A 19,792-nucleotide genomic window follows, 5' to 3' on the forward strand; every position below is an offset into this window, starting at 1 on the left:
ATGATGGCATACGTTCTGTATAACCTTTAATGTTTTCAAGGTATTTAAAACTCTTAATAAACTCACTATAATATCACTGAATGCACCAATAGCATTTAACAACAAAAAAATAAAAAATACAAAGGTGCGTTTGAAAGCTAACATTAGAACAAACTGTTGGCCAATTGGAAAGTAGGCTCTGACAGACTCAGTGAGTTTCCTGTTTGAAAAGAACAAAGGGGAGGATGATGTGCAGTAGAGGTTTTCGCTTTGTGACAGGGAACAGAGGGCCAACTCAGACAGACACGCTCACCGCCTCCTCTGAAGGTAAGGCATGATGTTCATCTCTGGTTTTATGGGGATTTGTGACAATATTTCAATGACAGTGATAGGTTGAACAAACCATTTCGGGAAATGTAAATATGATGGTATGTCTGTACACTCTTAGAAACAAGGGTTCCAAAAGGGTTCTTAGGCTGTCCCTATAGGGGAATACTTTTTGGTTTCAGGTAGAACTATTTTAGGTTATATTTATGGTATATGTGTCCAAAGAAACCAAAATATTTCCTGACCTTTCTTATATCTCCTAGATAAAGGACAGAGACATCAAAATCCTATTCCTTTTAATACATTTTTTGAGTGTCTTTTTTGCCGTTTATTAATGTTAGAAACAGTGTTTTCATTGGTTGACATAGGTCATCATACATGGTTCTGCTGTCTGATTATGGTTTATAATGTCATTTTGCAGCCTACAAGTAGACTGGGATTTATTTCCAGTAAACTCTTCCCACCTACCACATAATATACGATAGACTGTTCATCTTGATATTGTTCTCAATTTGTTATCAATTTTTTTTCACCTGGGGTGATTTCTGAGAAACTGTCCACCCACATCCTGTTTTAACAAACCAAAATTAAATTGGCAGAAGTAGTGACAAGAAACGAGGGAGGGTCTCTGGCCATGGCAGTTTCACATCCTGTAGAATATCAGGAGTTAACTCTTAACCAGAGTGACTTGAATACATTTTCAAACTTGTCCCCCGTGGGAATCGAACCCACAACCCTGGAATTGCAAAGACCGTGCTCTACCAACTGAGCCACACAGGACCTAGTATTGGTGTTTATTAGGATCCTCATAAGGCAGCAGCTTCTCTTCCTGTGGTACAAACAGGAATAAAAGAATTACGTCTCAACAAAACCACAGGCTACATCATAAATAAAACAATTCTTCATACAAGACATTACATTATCACTCTATTATTACAAACGTACTATATAAAATACTACAATAATACAATATTACAATATTAAAATGTGTTAGACTGTTTGTGTGCATGCGTGTGTGTGCCAAATAAAATACATATGCTTCGTAAACTACAGGTGTAGACTAACAGTGAAATACTTACTTACAGGCCCTTTCCAACAATTTAGAATACAATAATGATAATAATAATAGAAGAAGAAGAACCAAAAAATTGTAACACAAGGAATAAATACACAATGACCAATGAAAGCTTGGCTATATACACGGGGTACCAGTACAGAGTCGCTGTGCAGGGGTATGAAGTAATGGAGGTAGATATGTACATATAGGTAAAGGTAAAGTGACTAGGCAACAGGATAGAATATAAACAGTAGCAGCACCGTATGTGATGAGTGTTTAAGCATTTGTGTGGCACTGGAGGCTACTGAGGGGAGGACGGCTCATAGTAATGTCTGGAACGGAGCTAATGGAATGGCATCGAAAATATGGAAACCATGTGTTTGATTTATTTGATACCGTTCAACTAATTCCGCTCCAGCCGTGACCATGAGCCCGTCCTCCCCAATTAAGGTGCCACCAAAATCCTGTGGTGTGTGGCGAATGTGTGCCTGTGTGTACATGTTGTGTGTGAGTGATTGTGTATGTATGTGTTGGAGTGTCAGTGTAAGTATGTGTGAGTGTGTAGGTAGAGTCCGGTGTGTGTGCATAGTGTTTCTTCACTGTCCGCGTTGTGCTGTGAGTCGTTTAAAAAAAAACAGATTTAGCTCTCGAGCAGCAACACATTCTTTACCATTCGGCCATCAGATTTGCCACCAATGCTCCTTATAGGACACATCTATACTCCTCTGTAAATTGGTCACCTCTGTATACCCGTCGCAAGACCCACTGGTTGATGCTTATTTATAAAACCCTCTTAGGCCTCACTCCCTCCTATCTGAGATATCTACTGCAGCCCTCATCCTCCACATACAACACCCGTTCTGCCAGTCACGTTTTGTTAAAGGTCCCCAAAGCACACACATCCCTGGGTCGCTCCTCTTTTCAGTTCGCTGCAGCTAGCGACTGGAACGAGCTGCAACAAACACTCAAACTGGACAGTTTTATTTCAATATCTTCATTCAAAGACTCAATCATGGTCACTCTTACTGACAGTTGTGGCTGCTTTGTGTGATGTATTGTTGTCTCTACCTTCTTGCCCTTTGTGCTGTTGACTGTGCCCAATAATGTTTGTACCATGTTTTGTGCCGCTACCATGTTGTGTTGCCACCATGTTGTTGTTTTGTTGTGTTGCTACCATGATGTGTTGTCATGTGTTGCTGCCTTGCTATGTTGTTGTCTTAGGTCTCTCTTTATGTAATGTTATGTTGTCTCTCTTGTTGTGATGTGTATTTTGTCCTGTATTTATATTGTATTTATTTTATTTTTTTAATCCCAGGCCCCCGTCCCCGCAGGAGGCCTTTTGCCTTTTGGTAGGCCGTCATTGTAAATAAGAATTTATTCTTAACTGACTTGCCTAGTTAAATAAAGGTTAAATAAAAAAATTAAAAGCTGCTCAGCGGAGGTACTGCAGGGGGTCCACGAAAATACTGTATATACAATTTTTGGTCCATTAAAATAACATCAAATTGATCAGAAATGCAGTGTAGACATTGATAATGTTGTAAATGAGTATTGTAGCTGGAAACGGCTGATTTTTTTATGGAATATCTACATAGGCGTACAGAGGCCCATTATCAGCAACCGTCACTCCTGTGTTCCAATGGCACGTTGTGTTAGCTAATCCAAGTTTATCATTTTAAAAGGCTAACTGATCATTAGAAAACCCTTTTGCAATTATGTTAACACAGCTGAAAACTGTTGTTCTGATTAAAGAAGCAATAAAACTGTCCATCTTTAGACTACTTGAGTATCTGGCGCATCAGCATTTGTGGGTTTGATTACAGGCTCAAAATGGCCAGAAACAAATTACTTTCTTCTGAAACTCGTCAGTCTATTCTTGTTCTGAAAAATGAAGGCTATGCCATGTGAGAAATTGCCAAGAAACGGAAGACCTCGTACAATGCTGTGTACTACTCCCTTCACAGAACAGCATAAACTGGCTCTAACCAGAATATAAAGAGGAGTGGGAGGCCCCGGTGCACAACTGAGCAAGAGGACAAGTACATTAGAGTGTCTAGTTTGAGAAACAGACGCCTCACAAGTCCTCAACTGGCAGCTTCATTAATTAGTACCCGCAATACACCAGTCTCAATGTCAACAGTGAAGAGGCGACTCTGGGATGCTGGCCTACCTGGACAGCTTGCTATCATTGACGGAAAAACGAATTCCCAAGTTTATCAAGACATTTTTCAGGAGAATGTAAGGCTATCTGTCTGCCAATTGAAGCTCAACAGAAGTTGGGTGATGCAACAGGACAACGACCCAAAGCACAGAAGTAAATCAACAACAGAATGGCTTCAACAGAAGAAAATACGTCTTCTGGAGTGGTGTCACGTCCTGACCAGCAGATGGAGCTGTTGTAGTTTTGGGGTCAGGACGTGGCAGTCTTGTGTGTGTGATTGTTCTGTGTTGGTCTTGTGACTCCTGATCAGGAACAGCTGGGGATCGTTGTTCCTGATTGGGAGTCATATATGTAGGAGTATGTTTGTCACTTGGTTTTGTGGGTAGTTGTTTTTGCACTGCGTGTTGTGTGCCTGCAAAACTGTTCCTGTCTTATATATTGTTTGAATTGTTAAGTGGATGCTCTACTCCTTTATTTTAATTAAAGATGAGTATTCACATACCTGCTGCGCCTTGGTCCATTTCTACAGAAGACAGCCGTTACAGAACTACCCACCACCAAAGGACCAAGCAGCAGAAGAGGAGGAAGCCACAGGAGAGAAAAAGGGAACAATGGACATGGGAGGACGTCCTGGACGGCAAGGGAGCCTACACCTGGGAGGAGATCCTGGCCGGAAGGGATCGCCTCCCATGGGAACAGGTGGAGGCACTCAGGAGAGTGGAGGCAGCTGGACAGAGGAACCATCGGGAACGTTACGCTGGAACACGGTTGGCTAGGAAACCCGAGAGGCAGCCCCAAGATTTTTTTTGGGGGGGGCACACGGGTAGTTTGGCCAGGCCAGGGAAGAGCCGTAAGCCAGCTACCCGTGACTACAGGGAGGTGCGTACGAGGTGGAGGGCGTCATGTTACGCTGAGGTGCGCACCATCTCGCCTATACGGACGCACAGCCCACTTCGCCCAGTACCAGCGCCCCGCAGGTGCCAGGGCAAGGGGAGCATCGAGCCGGAAGGGGTGATGCCAACCCTGCACTCAAGACCGCCAGTGCGCCCTTTCGGTCCGGTGTTTCCCGCTAGACACACTAGCATGGAGGTGCGTGTCTCCAGGCTGGTACGTCCAATACCTGCCCCACGCATCAGGAGTCAACAGTCGTCATCAGAGCTGCCCGCCAGTCAACAGTCACCAGAGCTGCCCGCCAGTCAACAGTCACCAGAGTTGCCCGCCAGTCAACAGTCGTCAGAGCTGCCCGCCAGTCAACAGTCGTCGGAGCTGCCCGCCAGTCAACAGTCGTCGGAGCTGCCCGCCAGTCAACAGTCGTCGGAGCTGCCCGCCAGTCAACAGTCGTCGGAGCTGCCCGCCAGTCAACAGTCGTCGGAGCTGCCCGCCAGTCAACAGTCGTCGGAGCTGCCCGCCAGTCAACAGTCGTCGGAGCTGCCCGCCAGTCAACAGTCGTCGGAGCTGCCCGCCAGTCTACAGTCGCCGGAGTGGCCGGACTGCGCTGAACTGCCGGAGTGGTCGGACTGCGCTGAACTGCCGGAGTGGCCGGACTGCGCTGAACTGCCGGAGTGGCCGGACTGCGCTGAACTGCCGGAGTGGCCGGACTGCGCTGAACTGCCGGAGTGGCCGGACTGCCCTGAACTGCCGGAGTGGCCGGACTGCCCTGAACTGCCGGAGTGGCCGGACTGCCCTGAACTGCCGGAGTGGCCGGACTGCCCTGAACTGCCGGAGTGGCCGGACTGCCCTGAACTGCCGGAGTGGCCGGACTGCCCTGAACTGCCGGAGTGGCCGGACTGCCCTGTTCTGCCGGAGTGGCCGGACTGCCCTGTTCTGCCGGAGTGGCCGGACTGCCCTGTTCTGCCAGAGTGGCCGGACTGCCCTGTTCTGCCAGAGTGGCCGGACTGCCCGGTTCTGCCAGAGGTGCCCGCCTGCCCTGATCTGCCAGGGTGCCCGGCCTGTCAGGATCAGCCCGAGTGGTCCTCCTGCCCTCCGGTCCAGCCTGAGTGGTCCTCCTGCCCTCCGGTCCAGCCCGAGTGGTCCTCCTGTCCCCCGGCCCAGCCCGAGGGGCCCTCCTGTCCCCCGGCCCAGCCCGAGGGGCCCTCCTGTCCCCCGGCCCAGCCCGAGGGGCCCTCCTGTCCTCCGGCCCGGCTCGAGGGGTCCGTCTGCCTGGCGCAGCTATCGGCTCCACCGAAGTGGGCGACGCCGAGGGTGGAGCAGGGTCCACGTCCTGCACCGGAGCCACCTCCAGGATAGGTGGGTTGGGGAGGGAGGGTGTAGCACAGTGCCGTCGTTGACGGCAGCCACCCTCCCTTCCCTCCCTTATTGTTTAGGGGTTATTGTTTATGGGTTTTGTTGGGGATTTTGTTTGTTGGTGTTTTTTCGTTGTTAGGTGCATTCCGGGGTCTGCACCTTGAGGGGGGGGTACTGTCACGTCCTGACCAGCAGATGGAGCTGTTGTAGTTTTGGGGTCAGGACGTGGCAGTCTTGTGTGTGTGATTGTTCTGTGTTGGTCTTGTGACTCCTGATCAGGAACAGCTGGGGATCGTTGTTCCTGATTGGGAGTCATATATGTAGGAGTATGTTTGTCACTTGGTTTTGTGGGTAGTTATTTTTGCACTGCGTGTTGTGTGCCTGCAAAACTGTTCCTGTCTTATATATTGTTTGAATTGTTAAGTGGATGCTCTACTCCTTTATTTTAATTAAAGATGAGTATTCACATACCTGCTGCGCCTTGGTCCATTTCTACAGAAGACAGCCGTTACAAGTGGCCCAGTCAGAGTCCTGACCTCAACCCAATTGAGATGCTGTGGCATGATCTCAAGAGAGCGGTTCACACCAGACACCCCAAGAATATTGCTGAACTGAAATAGTTTTGTAAAGATGAATGGTCCAACATTCCTCCTGACCGTTGTGCAGGTCTGTTCAACAACTACAGAAAACGTTCGGTTGAGGTTATTGCTGACAAAGGAGGGTCAACCAGTTATTAAATCCAAGGGTTCACATACTTTTTCCACCCTGCACTGTGAATGTTTACACAGTGTGTCCAATAAAGACATGAAAACCTATAATTGTTTGTGTGTTATTAGTTTAAAGACTGTGTTTGTCTTGTTGTGACTTAGATGAAGATCAGATCAAATGTTATGACCAATTTATGCAGAAATCCAGGTATTTCCATAGGGTTCACATACCATTTTTGCCACTGTAAACGGTAGATTATCAGACACTCAACAAGGTCAATCCCCCGCGACGGGGAGACCCATGAGGCCCAGCGTCGTCCGGGTTAGGGGAGGGTTTGGCCGGCCAGGATGTCCTTGTCCCATTGCGCTCTAGTGACTACTGTGGCTCATGCACGCTGACTTTGGTTGCCAGCTGTAAGGTGTTTCCTCCGTACAGCTTGCCTTAGGAAAGTATTCAGACACCTCAACTTTTTCCACATTATTTTTACGTTACAGCCTTATTCTAAAATGGAATAAATAAATACAAATCCTCAGCAATCTATGCACAATATCCCATAATGGCAAAGTAAAACAGGATTTTAGACATTTCTGCCAATTTATTACAAATAAAAAACAGAAATACCTTATTTACATAAGTATTCAGACCCGTTGCTATGAGACTCGAAATTGATCTCAGGTGCATCCTGTTTCCATTGATCATCCATGAGATGTTTCTACAACTTGATTGGAGTCCACCTGTGGTAAATTCAATTGATTGGACATGACTTGGAAAGGCACACACCTGTCTATATAAGGACCCACCATTGACAGTGCATGTCAGAGGAAAAACAAAGCCATGAGGTCGAAGGAATTGTCCGTAGAACTCCGAGACAGGATTGTGTCGAGGCACAGATCTTGGGAAGCATACGAAAATATTTATGCAGCATTGAAGGGCCCAAAGAACACAGTGGCCTACATCATTCTTAAATGGAAGAAGTTTGGAACCACCAAGACTCTTAACAGAGATGGCCGCTTCAGAGAGGTGACCAAGAACCCAATGATCACTCTAACAGAGCTCTAGAGTTCCTCTGTGGAGATGGGTTAACCTTCCAAATGGACAACCATCTCTGCAGTACTCCACCAGTCAGGCCTTTATGGTAGAGTGGCCAGACGGAAGCCACTCCTCAGTAAAAGGCACATGGAGTTTGCCAAAATAGCCCGCTTGGAGTTTACCAAAAGGCACCCAAAGACTCTGAGAGCATGAGAAACAAGATTATCTTGTCTGATGAAACCAAGATTCAACTTTTTGGTCTGAATGCCATGCGCACGTCTGGAGGAAATCTGGCATCATCCCTATGGTGAAGTATGGTGGTGGCGGGAAGACTAGTCAGGATCGAGGCAAAGATAAACGGAGCAAAGAGAGATCCTTGATGAAAACCTGCTCCAGAGCGCTCAGGACCTCAGACTGGGGCAAAGGTTCACCTTCCAACAGGACAATGAGCCTAAGCACACAGCCAAGACAACACAGGAGTGGCTTCGGGACAAGTCTCTGAATATCCTTGAGTGTCCCAGCCAGAGCCCGGACTTGAACCCGATCGAACTTCTCTGCGAAGACCTGAAAATAGCTGTGCAGCGACGCTCCCCATCCAACCTGGCAGGGCTTGAGAGGATCTGCAGAGAAGAATGGGAGGAACTTCCCAAATACAGGTGTGCCAAGCTTGTAGCATCATACCCAAGAATCGCTGCCAAAGGTGCTTCAACAAAGGACTGAGTAAAGGGTCTGAATACTTATTTAAATTTATTATTTCTGTTTTCTATTTTTTTTATAAATTTGCTAAAAAATTCAAAACCAGTTTTTGCTTTGTCATTATGGGGTATTGTGTGTAGATTGATGAGGAAAATTGATGAGGAAAATGTATGTATATGTGTATGTACAGTATCAGTCAAAAGTTTGGACAAACCTACAAGAGTGCGCAAAGCTGTCATCAAGGCAAAGGGTGGTTACTTTGAAGAATCTAAAATCCAAAATATATTTTGATTTATAAAAATAAAAAAATGGTTACTACATTATTCCACGTGTTTTGTCATAGCTTTGATGTCTTCACTATTATTCTGCAATGTAGAACATATTTAAAATAAAGTAAAACTCTGGAATGAGTAGGTGTCTGCAAACTTTTGGCCGGTACTGCATATACATGCACATTTAAAAATACATATATGGGGGATTGGAAATGATGCAGACAATTACATTGATGGAAGCTACAATCTATCTGCTATATTAAAGATGATCTACCCCCTAAAAAAATATTTAAAAAATAAATACAAATAAAAAAGGTTCCACCCAAAAACAATCTATTGGTATTTGTTTCATTAGTCCATTGTTGATATAGTCCAAAACGTTTTGCTTGTCAGCAAACAAGTCTTCAAGATATGTAACTTTCAAAATAATGCTGACAAGCGAAACATTTTGGGAGTATGTCAACGACAGACTAATGAAACAAATACCAAAAGATTGTTTTTGGGTGGAGTTTTCCTTTAATGAATTGATTGGGTGATTAATTGTTTGTTTTATAGCTATAAACGTCGGCATCTTAAGCATCACATGGTATCGGGACCCGAATAGACGAAAGACACCACAGACTCTAATGGACATCCTCAGCTTCATCACAGGTACGTTATACACATCTGATTATATGACATTTGCTTGCGTGGTAAAACTGTATGTTTGCGTCCAAATTATCTGAATTGAACTTTCTAGCTTTAAGCCGTTAAATGTCACTATGTGTTAAATACTGTATGTGGACAGTATGTAGATAAATACAGTATGTACAGTAAATGCTAATTATTTTTGATTTGGACAAGCTGGTGCTACAGAAACTGATGAAGATTTTATAATGGAACCCAATTATTGACTCTGATTATTGTTAGCAATGGTCTTTGCTGAAAGTGCTACATGTATAAAGAAAGACAATGACAGAACCACATGCAGTATTTTCAACCTGTGGTCACAGAATGTGTGAGATGTGCTTACTGGCTACGGCAAGTGAATTTGGTTTAGATGCAGTGTCAATGCAGCTGTTATATTTGTCCTGCAATGCAGCACTTTCTGTTGCACGGGGAAAACACTTCTGCGGATCAACCTATTCAGTTCCTCAAGTTGGGGACGTTGATTCAAGCTCCACTTAATACAGCTGGCAAAGTAATAAAAGAGAAGTGATGCAATGTGAACTGACTTGTTAGGCCTTCTTCCTCAGGGTGCACACTTGTCTCGCTTGGTCACTGTTGGATAGTGAAGGTGTCCAGTACTGTGAAGGCGGTAGATGGCAGCTGTGTAGAAGTGTCCTGTCACACCACCCCCCACCACAGGGTCATCTGGTACCTGTATCATAGCTTTCAATATCCCAAGCTTTACGATGGCAAGGAACCGACCAGTGTGGAAGACAGTTTTAGAGGGCGCACATCAGTGCCAGGCAATTCAGCAAAGGGGGACTGTACACTGAGGATTGAGAGTGTGACGTGGAGAGACAATAACCTCAAGCTCTACGTGTGGATCAACCCTGATGAGTCAGCTACACAAAAGTTCCATCATCAGTTTGTAACGATTACAATTGAAAGTAAGCACAGTCATGGAGAGGTGGATTAGATTGAATATTTGTTGTAGTTGAACAACTGAAAAACAACAGATTGTGATTAGATGAACAGTACTTCCTTACTTTGACATCTGTATTTAGGAGTGATAGTGGTCGGTAGTTAAAGCACTATGTTAAAACTGAATGAGAATTGCAGACAGGGTGTTAAATCATAAGCTAATAATAATTTATTTGAACTTGCAGATAGAAAAGCTCCTGCGTTATCCATGCAGAATGCAATGGTGGATGGAGCCTTATTCCAGGCCAACTGTAGTGTCTGGCATTCCTGCCCATCCTCTCCTCCGTCCCTTCACTGGAGCCGTTTGCCTGTAAATTCTACAGCGGTGACTTCCATGGAGGAAAAGGGAGGGCTGTGGGTGTCTACTGAGACAATACAAGGAAGAGGAACGTTGCAACTGCACAAACAAGAGATGAAATGCACAGCTCAATTCGCTACAGTCCAAACTGAGAGTCAACCAGTCATTCTTAACATCTCATGTACGTTTTTGGTCTTTCTTGTTTGTTCTCAGTTGTGTAATTATTCCGTTCACATCATATACCATTTTACAGAACAAACAACTACATAGTACCAATACATGTCTGTCTACTTCATTAACAGATGCCCCTGTAGCTGTGACGATGATGGCGGATGAACAGCCAGTCAGTGAAGGTCATAGTGTCAACCTGGAGTGTGTTGCTGACAGCAACCCCCAGCCAGGCCGGTATGTGTGGATCAGACGACAGGGAGGCCAAAGCATCCAAACGAATTCAACTCAGGGAAACATGTCCTATGCCAACATTAGCAGAGACTCTTCATTCTCCTGCATTGTCCAAAACAATATTGGATCAAATCAGTCAGCCTGGCTGTTTCTGGATGTCAACTGTAAGTATCTCATTGTATGTGTCTATTGTCTGGTTGCACAGTTTCCAATGGAACTAGCATTATATTTGTACACTGAAATGCTAATTCTAGCAACAGGCTATGGGTGTAAAATAGAAGAACAGACTCCTTCCCACCCTAACGTAGTTCTATTGTCATTGTTTCTCACTTACAATAAGAAGGAAAACATTATTTTTTTTAAATCACCACTTTGTGTCATTCTGTCACTCCAGTCCCCCCAGCAATCCTCTCTGACTCCACTTGCTCTTTGGAGGGTGGGATTCTGACCTGTGTGTGTAGAGCAGAAGCCCGACCTAATGCCACTCTGCGCTGGACAATCAGCGGAAGCAGCACTCTCCCATCCTCCTTCACTTCCATCACCATATACAGAGATGATACGGTGTCAGCAGAACTCACTGGGCCTGTGGAAAGTCGTCCAAATGTCTCCTGCGTAGCCAGTAACTCACTGGCCACTGACATCCAGCAGCTGCCCCTTAACACAAAATCCACAGCTGGACAGTGTAAGCAAGCTTTCAGTACAGAATTTCTGTTCTTAATCTTCTGATGTCATTAGAATCTACACACGGTGACAGTCTTTCTTCCTCCTCTGCCTCCCCATGTGTCCCCCCTCCTCTCTCTCTCTCTCTCTCTTGCCCTCACTCTCTATCTCTCTCTGTCTGTCTTTCTTTGAACACAGTTATGCCATGGATGCTGACTGCTCTGGCAGTTGGAAGTGTCTTTCTGGGATTTGTAATGGTTGTACGCAGAAGACGTTGCAGAGAGAGGTTTGTATGGTTCTTGATGATGAGAAGATGTCACATATTCAACCATTTTAGGTGTGTCATTTTTGAATGATGTCTCCCTTCTACATTATCTGTAGACCAAAGGCCAGCTCTAATCTCCACACTTTGGATATCCCTCTAAGGTACTGTCATTTTTGCATCTGTATTTTACATACAACAACTAATAATGTTCAAGCTCATTGACATTGAGATGTTTGTTGTCAATAAGGCAAGCTGACATGTCAGAGTCCCTAAGGTACAGCAATCCCCAAAAGTAAGAAAAAGTTGAATTCTCTTACCCTTTGACCAATCATCAAATTCATATGATATAGCATGTAAATTAATTCGCTTGTGTAGAGGGTGGTTGGAGAATAAAACATTTAAAAAGTAAAAATGGTACTGAACTATAATTAGGTTCCACATTCTCTTCTCCTTCTCAGACCACAGCAAACGGCTAAGAGGACCAAGCCTAAGGCCATGCCCATGGCCATACCCAAGGAGAATGCAAGGACGGATAGACAATCGTCAGTCTACGAAAATGACTTTGTGCCAAAGAAGCCTAGTCTAAACCCAGCAAAGAACAACGAGAAGATCAAATTAGAAGAAAACACAAAGGTAAACTTTGTAACCTCACTGCACGCACAATTTGGCTGGTGCAGCGTTTGATAAAAATGTAAATACCACATACTTTTTACCCTCACTTTCATATTTCAGACACTGTTATGACAGGAGAGTAATTACCACTAAACCTCAATTACATACTTTTACACCCCTGTAGCCCTCAGACCAAGTATATTTGTGAAGCCATTTTGGTGGCCTAAATACAGTGCTCTTCTGTTGGTTTCTCAAGCATGTAAAAAGATAGGTTAAAACGTTCTTATTTTTTCCCCACAGGCTATGTGTTCAGACAGGGATGATATCTACCAAAACTATTGAACTACCAGTGAACACAGCGTTTGCTTCAGAGTTATACTCTTGAAGAGTTATACTCAGAGTTATACTCTTGAATTCTGTTTTTTTTACTAGATTACTTGTAGTTTCATGTTTGTCTGTAATGTTTGTAATGACTTGGTGCTGCCTATTTGGCCAGGACGCTCTTGAAAAATATATTTTAAATCTCAATGAGCCCTTCCTGGTTAAATAAAGGTTTAATTAAATAATAATAATAATAAAAGAGTACACAATAATAATGTTATCCAATTGTTATAAGTTGAAGATTGTGTCGTGTAGCCTACTGTTAAAAGTCTAAAGTTGTTGTGTTTGTGCACCTGTCTGGGCTGTGTGGATTGTGTTTTTTTGTGTGTTCAAGTGATGAATGTAACCTATGTTTTGTATTATAACTTTTGTATCAACTTCATTTGTGTGTCAAATTGCTTTTAAAAATGTGTTATGTGAACATAATTATAACTGAAATAAAATACATACATGTTAACTTTTTTTTTACAGAGCAGTCTATACACTGAGTATACCAAACAGTAGGAAAAGTTTCCAAATATTGAGATGCACCCCTTTGCCCTCAGAACAGCTTCAATTCGTCTGGGCTTGGACTCTACAAGGTATTCCACAGGGATGCTGGCCCATGTTGACTCCAGTGCTTCCCACTGTTGTGTTAAGTTGGCTGGATGTCCTTTGGGTGGTGGACCATTCTTGATACTCACAGGAAGCTGTTGAGCATGAAAAACCCAGCAGCGTTGCAGTTCTTGACACAAACCTGTTGGCCTGGCTAGGGCTGTGGTGGTCACAAAATTTTGTCAGCCGGGTGATTGTCAAGCAAATAACTGCCGGTCTCACGGTAATTAACCATTAATTAATATAAACACATTTAGCATCTCCTGGCTTCCACACACAGCCTACAAGCCACTGATGCAGACCTTTGGAACATCTACATTTTCAAATAAATCCATAATTTAATCCATTATTTATTTTAGACAAGTCTAAAGAAACATGATATGAAGAAAATGTAGTTTATTTCAGATGAACAGAATAGCATACTCTGAGTTGTCCTTATGTTAGGTCCTGATCTGGCTATGCCATATGGCTGTGGGCTACACTAGTGGAAACAGTCCTGTGAGGCACACAGCTACACCTACGGAACAACTACCCACAAAAACCCATGAAAAAACACCCCTACTAAATAGGACCTTCAATTAGAGGCAATGAGAAACAGCTGCCTCCAATTGACGGTCAAACCAATAAACTAAGCATAGAAATAGATAAACTAGACACAGACATAGAAATAGACTAACATAGAACATTGCCCAACAAACCCCAAAACACATAAAACAAACACCCCCTGCCACGTCCTGACCAAACTACAATAACAAATAACCTCTTTACTGGTCAGGACGTGACAGTACCCCCCCCCCCCCAAAGGTGCAGACGTCGCTGGAGACCTCGGGCTGAGGCGCGTCGCTGGAGACCTCGGGCTGAGGCGCGTCGCTGGAGACCTCGGGCTGATGCGCGTCGCTGGAGACCTCGGGCTGATGCGCGTCGCTGGTGACCTCGGGCTGTAGGGCGACTCTGGGAGCTCCGGACTGAAGGGGCGACTCTGGGAGCTCCGGACTGAAGGGCGACGCTGGGAGCTCCGGACTGAAGGGGCGACTCTGGGAGCTCCGGACTGAAGGGCGACTCTGGGAGCTCCGGACTGAAGGGCGACTCTGGGAGCTCCGGCCTGTGGGCCGTCTCTGCAGGCTACGGCCTGTGGGCCGTCTCTGCAGGCTCCGGACTGTGGGCCGTCTCTGCAGGCGCCGGACTGTGGGCCTTCTCTGCAGGCGCCGGACTGTGGGCCGTCTCTGCCGGTTCCGGACTGTGGGCCGTCTCTGCCGGTTCCGGACTGTGGGCCGTCTTTGCAGGCTCCGGACTGTAGGACGTCGCCGGAAGCACTGGACGGGGAACTGTCGCCGGAAGCTCTCGACAGGGAACTGTCGCAGGAAGCTCTGGACGGGGAACTGTCGCCGGAAGCTCTAGACGGGGAACTGTCGCCGGAAGCTCTAGACGGGGAACTGTCGCTGGAAGCTCTGGACGGGGAACTGTCGCCGGAAGCTCTAGATGGGGAACTGTCGCCGGAAGCTCTGGATGGGGAACTGTCGCCGGAAGCTCTGGACGGGGAACTGTCGCCGGAAGCTCTGGACGGGGAACTGTCGCCGGAAGCTCTGGACGGGGAACTGTCTCCGGAAGCTCTGGACTGGACAGGCGCACTACAGGCCTAGTGCGTGGGGCTGGCTTTGGAGGTGCCAGACTGGTAACACGCACCTCAAAACCAGTGCGAGGAGCAGGAGCAGGACGTACTGGACTGGGCTGACGCACTGGAGGCCTGGTGCGTGGGGCTGGTACTGGAGGTACCAGACTGAAGACATGCACCCCAAGGCTAGTGCGAGGAGCGGGAACAGGACGTACTGGACTGGACTAACACACAGGAAGCCTAGTGCGTGGTGCTGGCTTTGGAGGCACCAGACTGGAGACACGCACCTCAAGGCTAGTGCGAGGAGCAGGAAAAGGACGAACTGGACTGGGCTGACACACTGGAGGCCTGGTGCGTGGCGCTGGCTTTGGAGGCGCCAGACTAGAGACACGCACCTCAGGGCTAGTGCGAGGAGCAGGAGCTGGATACACCGGGCCATGAACACGCACTGGAGATCTGGAGCGCACAGCCTGCACAACCCGTCCTGGCTGGGTGGTAACAGTAGCCCTGCACGGGCGGAGTGCTGGCACAGGGTGAACTGGGCAGTGCAGAGGCCTGATGGCTGCCGTGCGTAGAGCAGGCGTAGGGTAGCCCGGGCCTAGGAGAATTACTGGTGGCCAGGTATTCTATTCTGTGCTAGAAATAAATATTACGAACATAGTTTAGGACAGTTGTGGGATGCGATAGATCCCAAATTAATATAACCACTAGCATCAACAAAAACTTTTTTACGCAATAAGGCTAACACAACAGATCAGAACATTTAGCTTAGGCTATTTCTTCACATTATAAATGCAGCAATGCGGCCAGGGCAGTAGGCTATAAGCGCTAATTAGCAGGAAAACACCATTATCAAAAGTGATGGCAAATGCGATTATGCATGTAATTGCATTTGTGACATCTGCTGATGTAAAAATGGCTTTATAATTACATTTGGTTGAATTTGATTGATGTAACGCTTTTATTGTAAAGGTTCATTTTTATGGTGAAAATGATCTTCCCCAAACGTGAAACTCATGCGCTGCATATGTATGTCAGTTAGGCTCTAAACCCATTGTAAAGCGGATTAATGTGCTTAATTTTAAGATGTTATTTGGCCACTTTAGTTGTGATACAAACCATATAAAAAAAAGCATGTAGGCCTATGGGCTAGGCTACATGTGGTGTGGGACTATGATTTGAAAAGGTCGCATAAAAAAGGTATGCATTGTTTTTACCTTACGCTGGGCATCATTCACAAGTGATAATATATAATTCACAAGTGACAGGCTAATATTGTCACCCATCAGACTATTCTTGATTTAATCATGTCTTTACATATATTGAATTATAGGAGTGGAATTTGGATTTTTCTTTTGATTAGAATGGACCATTATCATACACCTGTCTGGAAACAGGGACAGGGTAAAAAAAAATACATGACATCTATGCACTTAAATAGCGAATGGAGGACGCTTTTCCCGTGGCTCATTTTCATGCCAGCCAGGTAGTTGTTGTAGCTGTTGTAAAGAGAAACAATGTGCTTAATATTAGGATATTTGAGAAATAAATATAGTAGGCTAGCCTATAGAAAGCTGATTGGACCCTCCTCTTTTTAATAGAGGCCATCAATTACACAATTTCATAACCTATATAAATGTTGCGCAACAAGCTCATCGACTCTCATGAAGTGTTTGATTAGATTTTCGGTTGCATTGATGTAAAAGTGATTAGAAGGACAATAGAGTGTTGAGTGCCATGCAGTTAGCAAGTTTGGTAGCAAGCAAGCAAGCATCAGAGCTTGGAGAAGCCTATTTACTGTGACTAAACGTTCACGTGGAATTTGACTGCCGTCATGACTCGTGACCGCAGGTGTGAGGTAATATGGGCACCATAACAGCCCTAGGTCTGGCGCCTATTACCATACCCCGTTCAAAGGCAGTTACATCTTTTGTCTTGCCCATTCACTCTATCATGTCTCAATTGTCTTCCCCTTCATCTATACTGATTTAAGTGGATTTAAAAAGTGACATCAATAACGGATCATCGCTTTCACCTGGATTCACCTGGTCTATGTCATGGAAAGAGCAGGTGATCATAATGTTTTGTATACTCAGTGTATATTGATTATTCAGTCAGGGTCCATATATATAGAACCCAAAACGATTCTACCTGGTACCCAAAAGGGTTCTAACTGGAACCAAAAAGGGTTCTCCTATGGGGACAGCTGAAGAACCCTTTGGAACCCTTTTTTCTAAGAGTGTAGCAGCTTAATTAACCCCTTAGTCGAAGGCACACCTTATGGTGACTGTTATGCAAAACTTCAATGATTTAGTCCCAGTGATGGCTGTTACACTTGGTTTATTACACCGTTGCTTATCTCATTATATACAAACCACCCATTTTTTGACTGCTTACTTGTTCTGCTAAAATGAGCTAGAGAGAAAAAATTAAATTCAAGTAAAATTAGGAGCATGCAGTTAGAAAGAGGTGGACAGTCCTCCCCAACAGAGCTGAGGAGAGAAGTGACATTAATACCAAATCGATGACAATCGCGCTGCACAAGTAACTTTCCGTGAAGCCTTGGTAGCAGACAGCCTTGGTAGCAGACAGCCTTGGACTTTCCACCATATCCTCTGTTTGATGAACCGTTGATAGCGTGAGTAATACTTCAGTGTTCATTATTGTTATTTAAGACTTGGTCCTGGCAGCACACTGCCAATTTATGTAGTTAAATAGCCTACTGATGGGAGCTGATACAATTCATTTCAAACGACAATTTAAACAATCTACATTGTACCATGACTGTTTTGTTATCCTGACCTCAGAACGTTCTCTGAATAAAGCTACAGAAACCTTTTGCAGAAAGCTGAGTCCTTGCCTAATTATTTAACCCATTGTCTTACAAACCTTGGGCATTAGTCAAGGCGAATTGATTATTGATTATTATCATCAAGATATCAAATTATTCTAACAACTCTCCCCCGCCCTCTCTGCAACATTACCTCTTTTGTCTTCTTCTCCTTCATCTACACCAGTTCCCTCCTGCTGATGGTGGTCAGTGTTGACCGCTACCTGTGTGTGGCCTTCCCTGTCCCGTGCAGGCTCCGCCGCAAGCTCTTTTACGGAGTGGTGAGCAGACTGGTGGTGTGGGTCTTCAGCTCGGTCAACCTCTGCTTCATCTACATTGTGGTGAACCAGAACTCACCTGATTTCTATGCCTGCTATGACAACTTCACCCAGGAGCAGCTGAAGGTGGTGCTTCCCATGCGCTTGGAGCTGTGTGTGGTTCTATACATCGTGCCACTGCTGGCCTGTGTGTTCTGCTACCTGAACTTCATCCTCATCCACAATAGGACCCCTAGCCTTCGTGCAGAGAAAAGGAAGAGAGCCATTGGAATGGCTATCGGGACCCTACTGGTTTTTGTTGTCTGCTTCCTGCCCTATAATGTCACCCATGTACAGGGGTTCATCATCCAAGACAATGTGGAGTGGCGGCTCTACGCTCTGCACCTGACCACGGTCAACACCGTCCTGGATTCAGTGACGTTCAACTTCTCCTCCTCCATGTTCCAGGCCACCATGAAGAGGATCCTGACTGGGAAGTGAATGAACGAGCTGTCTGGCGTCTTCATGACAGCTCAAAACAACACTAGAAACATAGAGAGACAAAGTAACCCACCCACAACTGAGGGAGTTTTGTCTGACCACTGACAGAGCTTTTTCTGACAATTGAAGACTTCCCATATGGATGCCATATCACGGGGCCAACAGTCACCAGTTCACAGACAATGATGTAGACTAGAGAGAGACCTGCCAGCAGCATACCTGCCAGCAGCATACCACCCTGCATCCCACTGCTCACTTCAAATCAAATCAAAGTTTATTTGTCACGTGCGCTGAATACAACAGGTGTAGACCTTACAGTGAAATGCTTACTTACAGGATCTAACCAATAGTGCAAAAAAGGTATTAGGTGAGCAATAGGTAAGTAAAGAAATAAAACAACAGTAAAAAGACAGGCTATATACAGTAGCAAGGCTATAAAAGTAGCAAGGCTACATACAGACACCGGTTAGTCAGGCTAATTGAGGTAGTATGTACATGTAGATATGGTTAAAGTGACAATGCATATATGATGAACAGAGAGTAGCAGTAGCGTAAAAGAGGGGTTGGCGGGTGGTGGGTGGCAGTACACAATGCAGATAGCCCAGTTAGCCAATGTGTGGGAGCACTGGTTGGTCGCCCCAATTGGGTAGTATGTACATGAATGTATAGTTAAAGTGACTATGCATAGATGATAAACAGAGAGTAGCAGCAGCGTAAAAAGAGGGGTTGGGGGGGTTGGGGACGGCACACAATGCAAATAGTCCGGGTAGCCATTTCATTACCTGTTCAGGAGTCTTATGGCTTGGGGGTAAAAACTGTTGAGAAGCCTTTTTGTCCTAGACTTGGCACTCTGGTACTGTTTTTCATGCGGTTGTAGAGAGAACACTCTATGACTGGGGTGGCTGGGGTCAATTTTTAGGGCCTTCCTCTGACACCGCCTGGTGTAGAGGTCCTGGATGGCAGGCAGCTTAGCCCCAGTGATGTACTGGGCCGTACGCACTACCCTTTGTAGTCAGAGGCCAAGCAATTGCCATACCAGGCAGTAATGCAACCAGTCATGATGCTCTTGATGTTGCAGCTGTAGAACCTTTTGAGGATCTGCAGACCCATGCCAAATCTTTTCAGTTTCCTGAGGGGGAATAGGCTTTGTCGTGCTCTCTTCACGACTGTATTTGTGTGTTTGGACCATTCTAGTTTGTTGTTGATGTGGACACCAAGGGACTTGAAGCTCTAAACCTACTCCACTACAGCCCCGTCGATGAGAATGGGGGCATGCTC

General features: G+C 45.4%; 2 protein-coding genes across 2 annotated transcripts; both read left to right on the plus strand.

Annotated features, from left to right (window-relative positions):
• The first annotated feature begins 228 nt into the window (after nt 1-228).
• Nucleotides 229-13,177, plus strand: LOC106584585 (B-cell receptor CD22). The gene is made up of 11 exons (XM_014170029.3): nt 229-306; nt 9,029-9,124; nt 9,709-10,068; nt 10,288-10,581; nt 10,703-10,966; nt 11,197-11,484; nt 11,661-11,748; nt 11,844-11,888; nt 11,975-12,019; nt 12,186-12,360; nt 12,640-13,177. Exons 2-11 carry the CDS (start codon nt 9,100-9,102, stop codon nt 12,679-12,681), a joined length of 1,626 nt encoding a protein of 541 aa, XP_014025504.3. The 5' UTR covers nt 229-306; nt 9,029-9,099; the 3' UTR covers nt 12,682-13,177.
• Nucleotides 13,178-16,760: 3,583 nt separating this feature from the next.
• Nucleotides 16,761-18,514, plus strand: LOC123737056 (free fatty acid receptor 2-like). The gene is made up of 2 exons (XM_045713253.2): nt 16,761-16,777; nt 17,863-18,514. Exons 1-2 carry the CDS (start codon nt 16,761-16,763, stop codon nt 18,512-18,514), a joined length of 669 nt encoding a protein of 222 aa, XP_045569209.2.
• Nucleotides 18,515-19,792: the final 1,278 nt, after the last annotated feature.

Source organism: Salmo salar, chromosome 02, assembly GCF_965601325.2.
Source record: "Salmo salar chromosome 02, fSalSal1, whole genome shotgun sequence".
Taxonomy (NCBI): domain Eukaryota; kingdom Metazoa; phylum Chordata; class Actinopteri; order Salmoniformes; family Salmonidae; genus Salmo; species Salmo salar.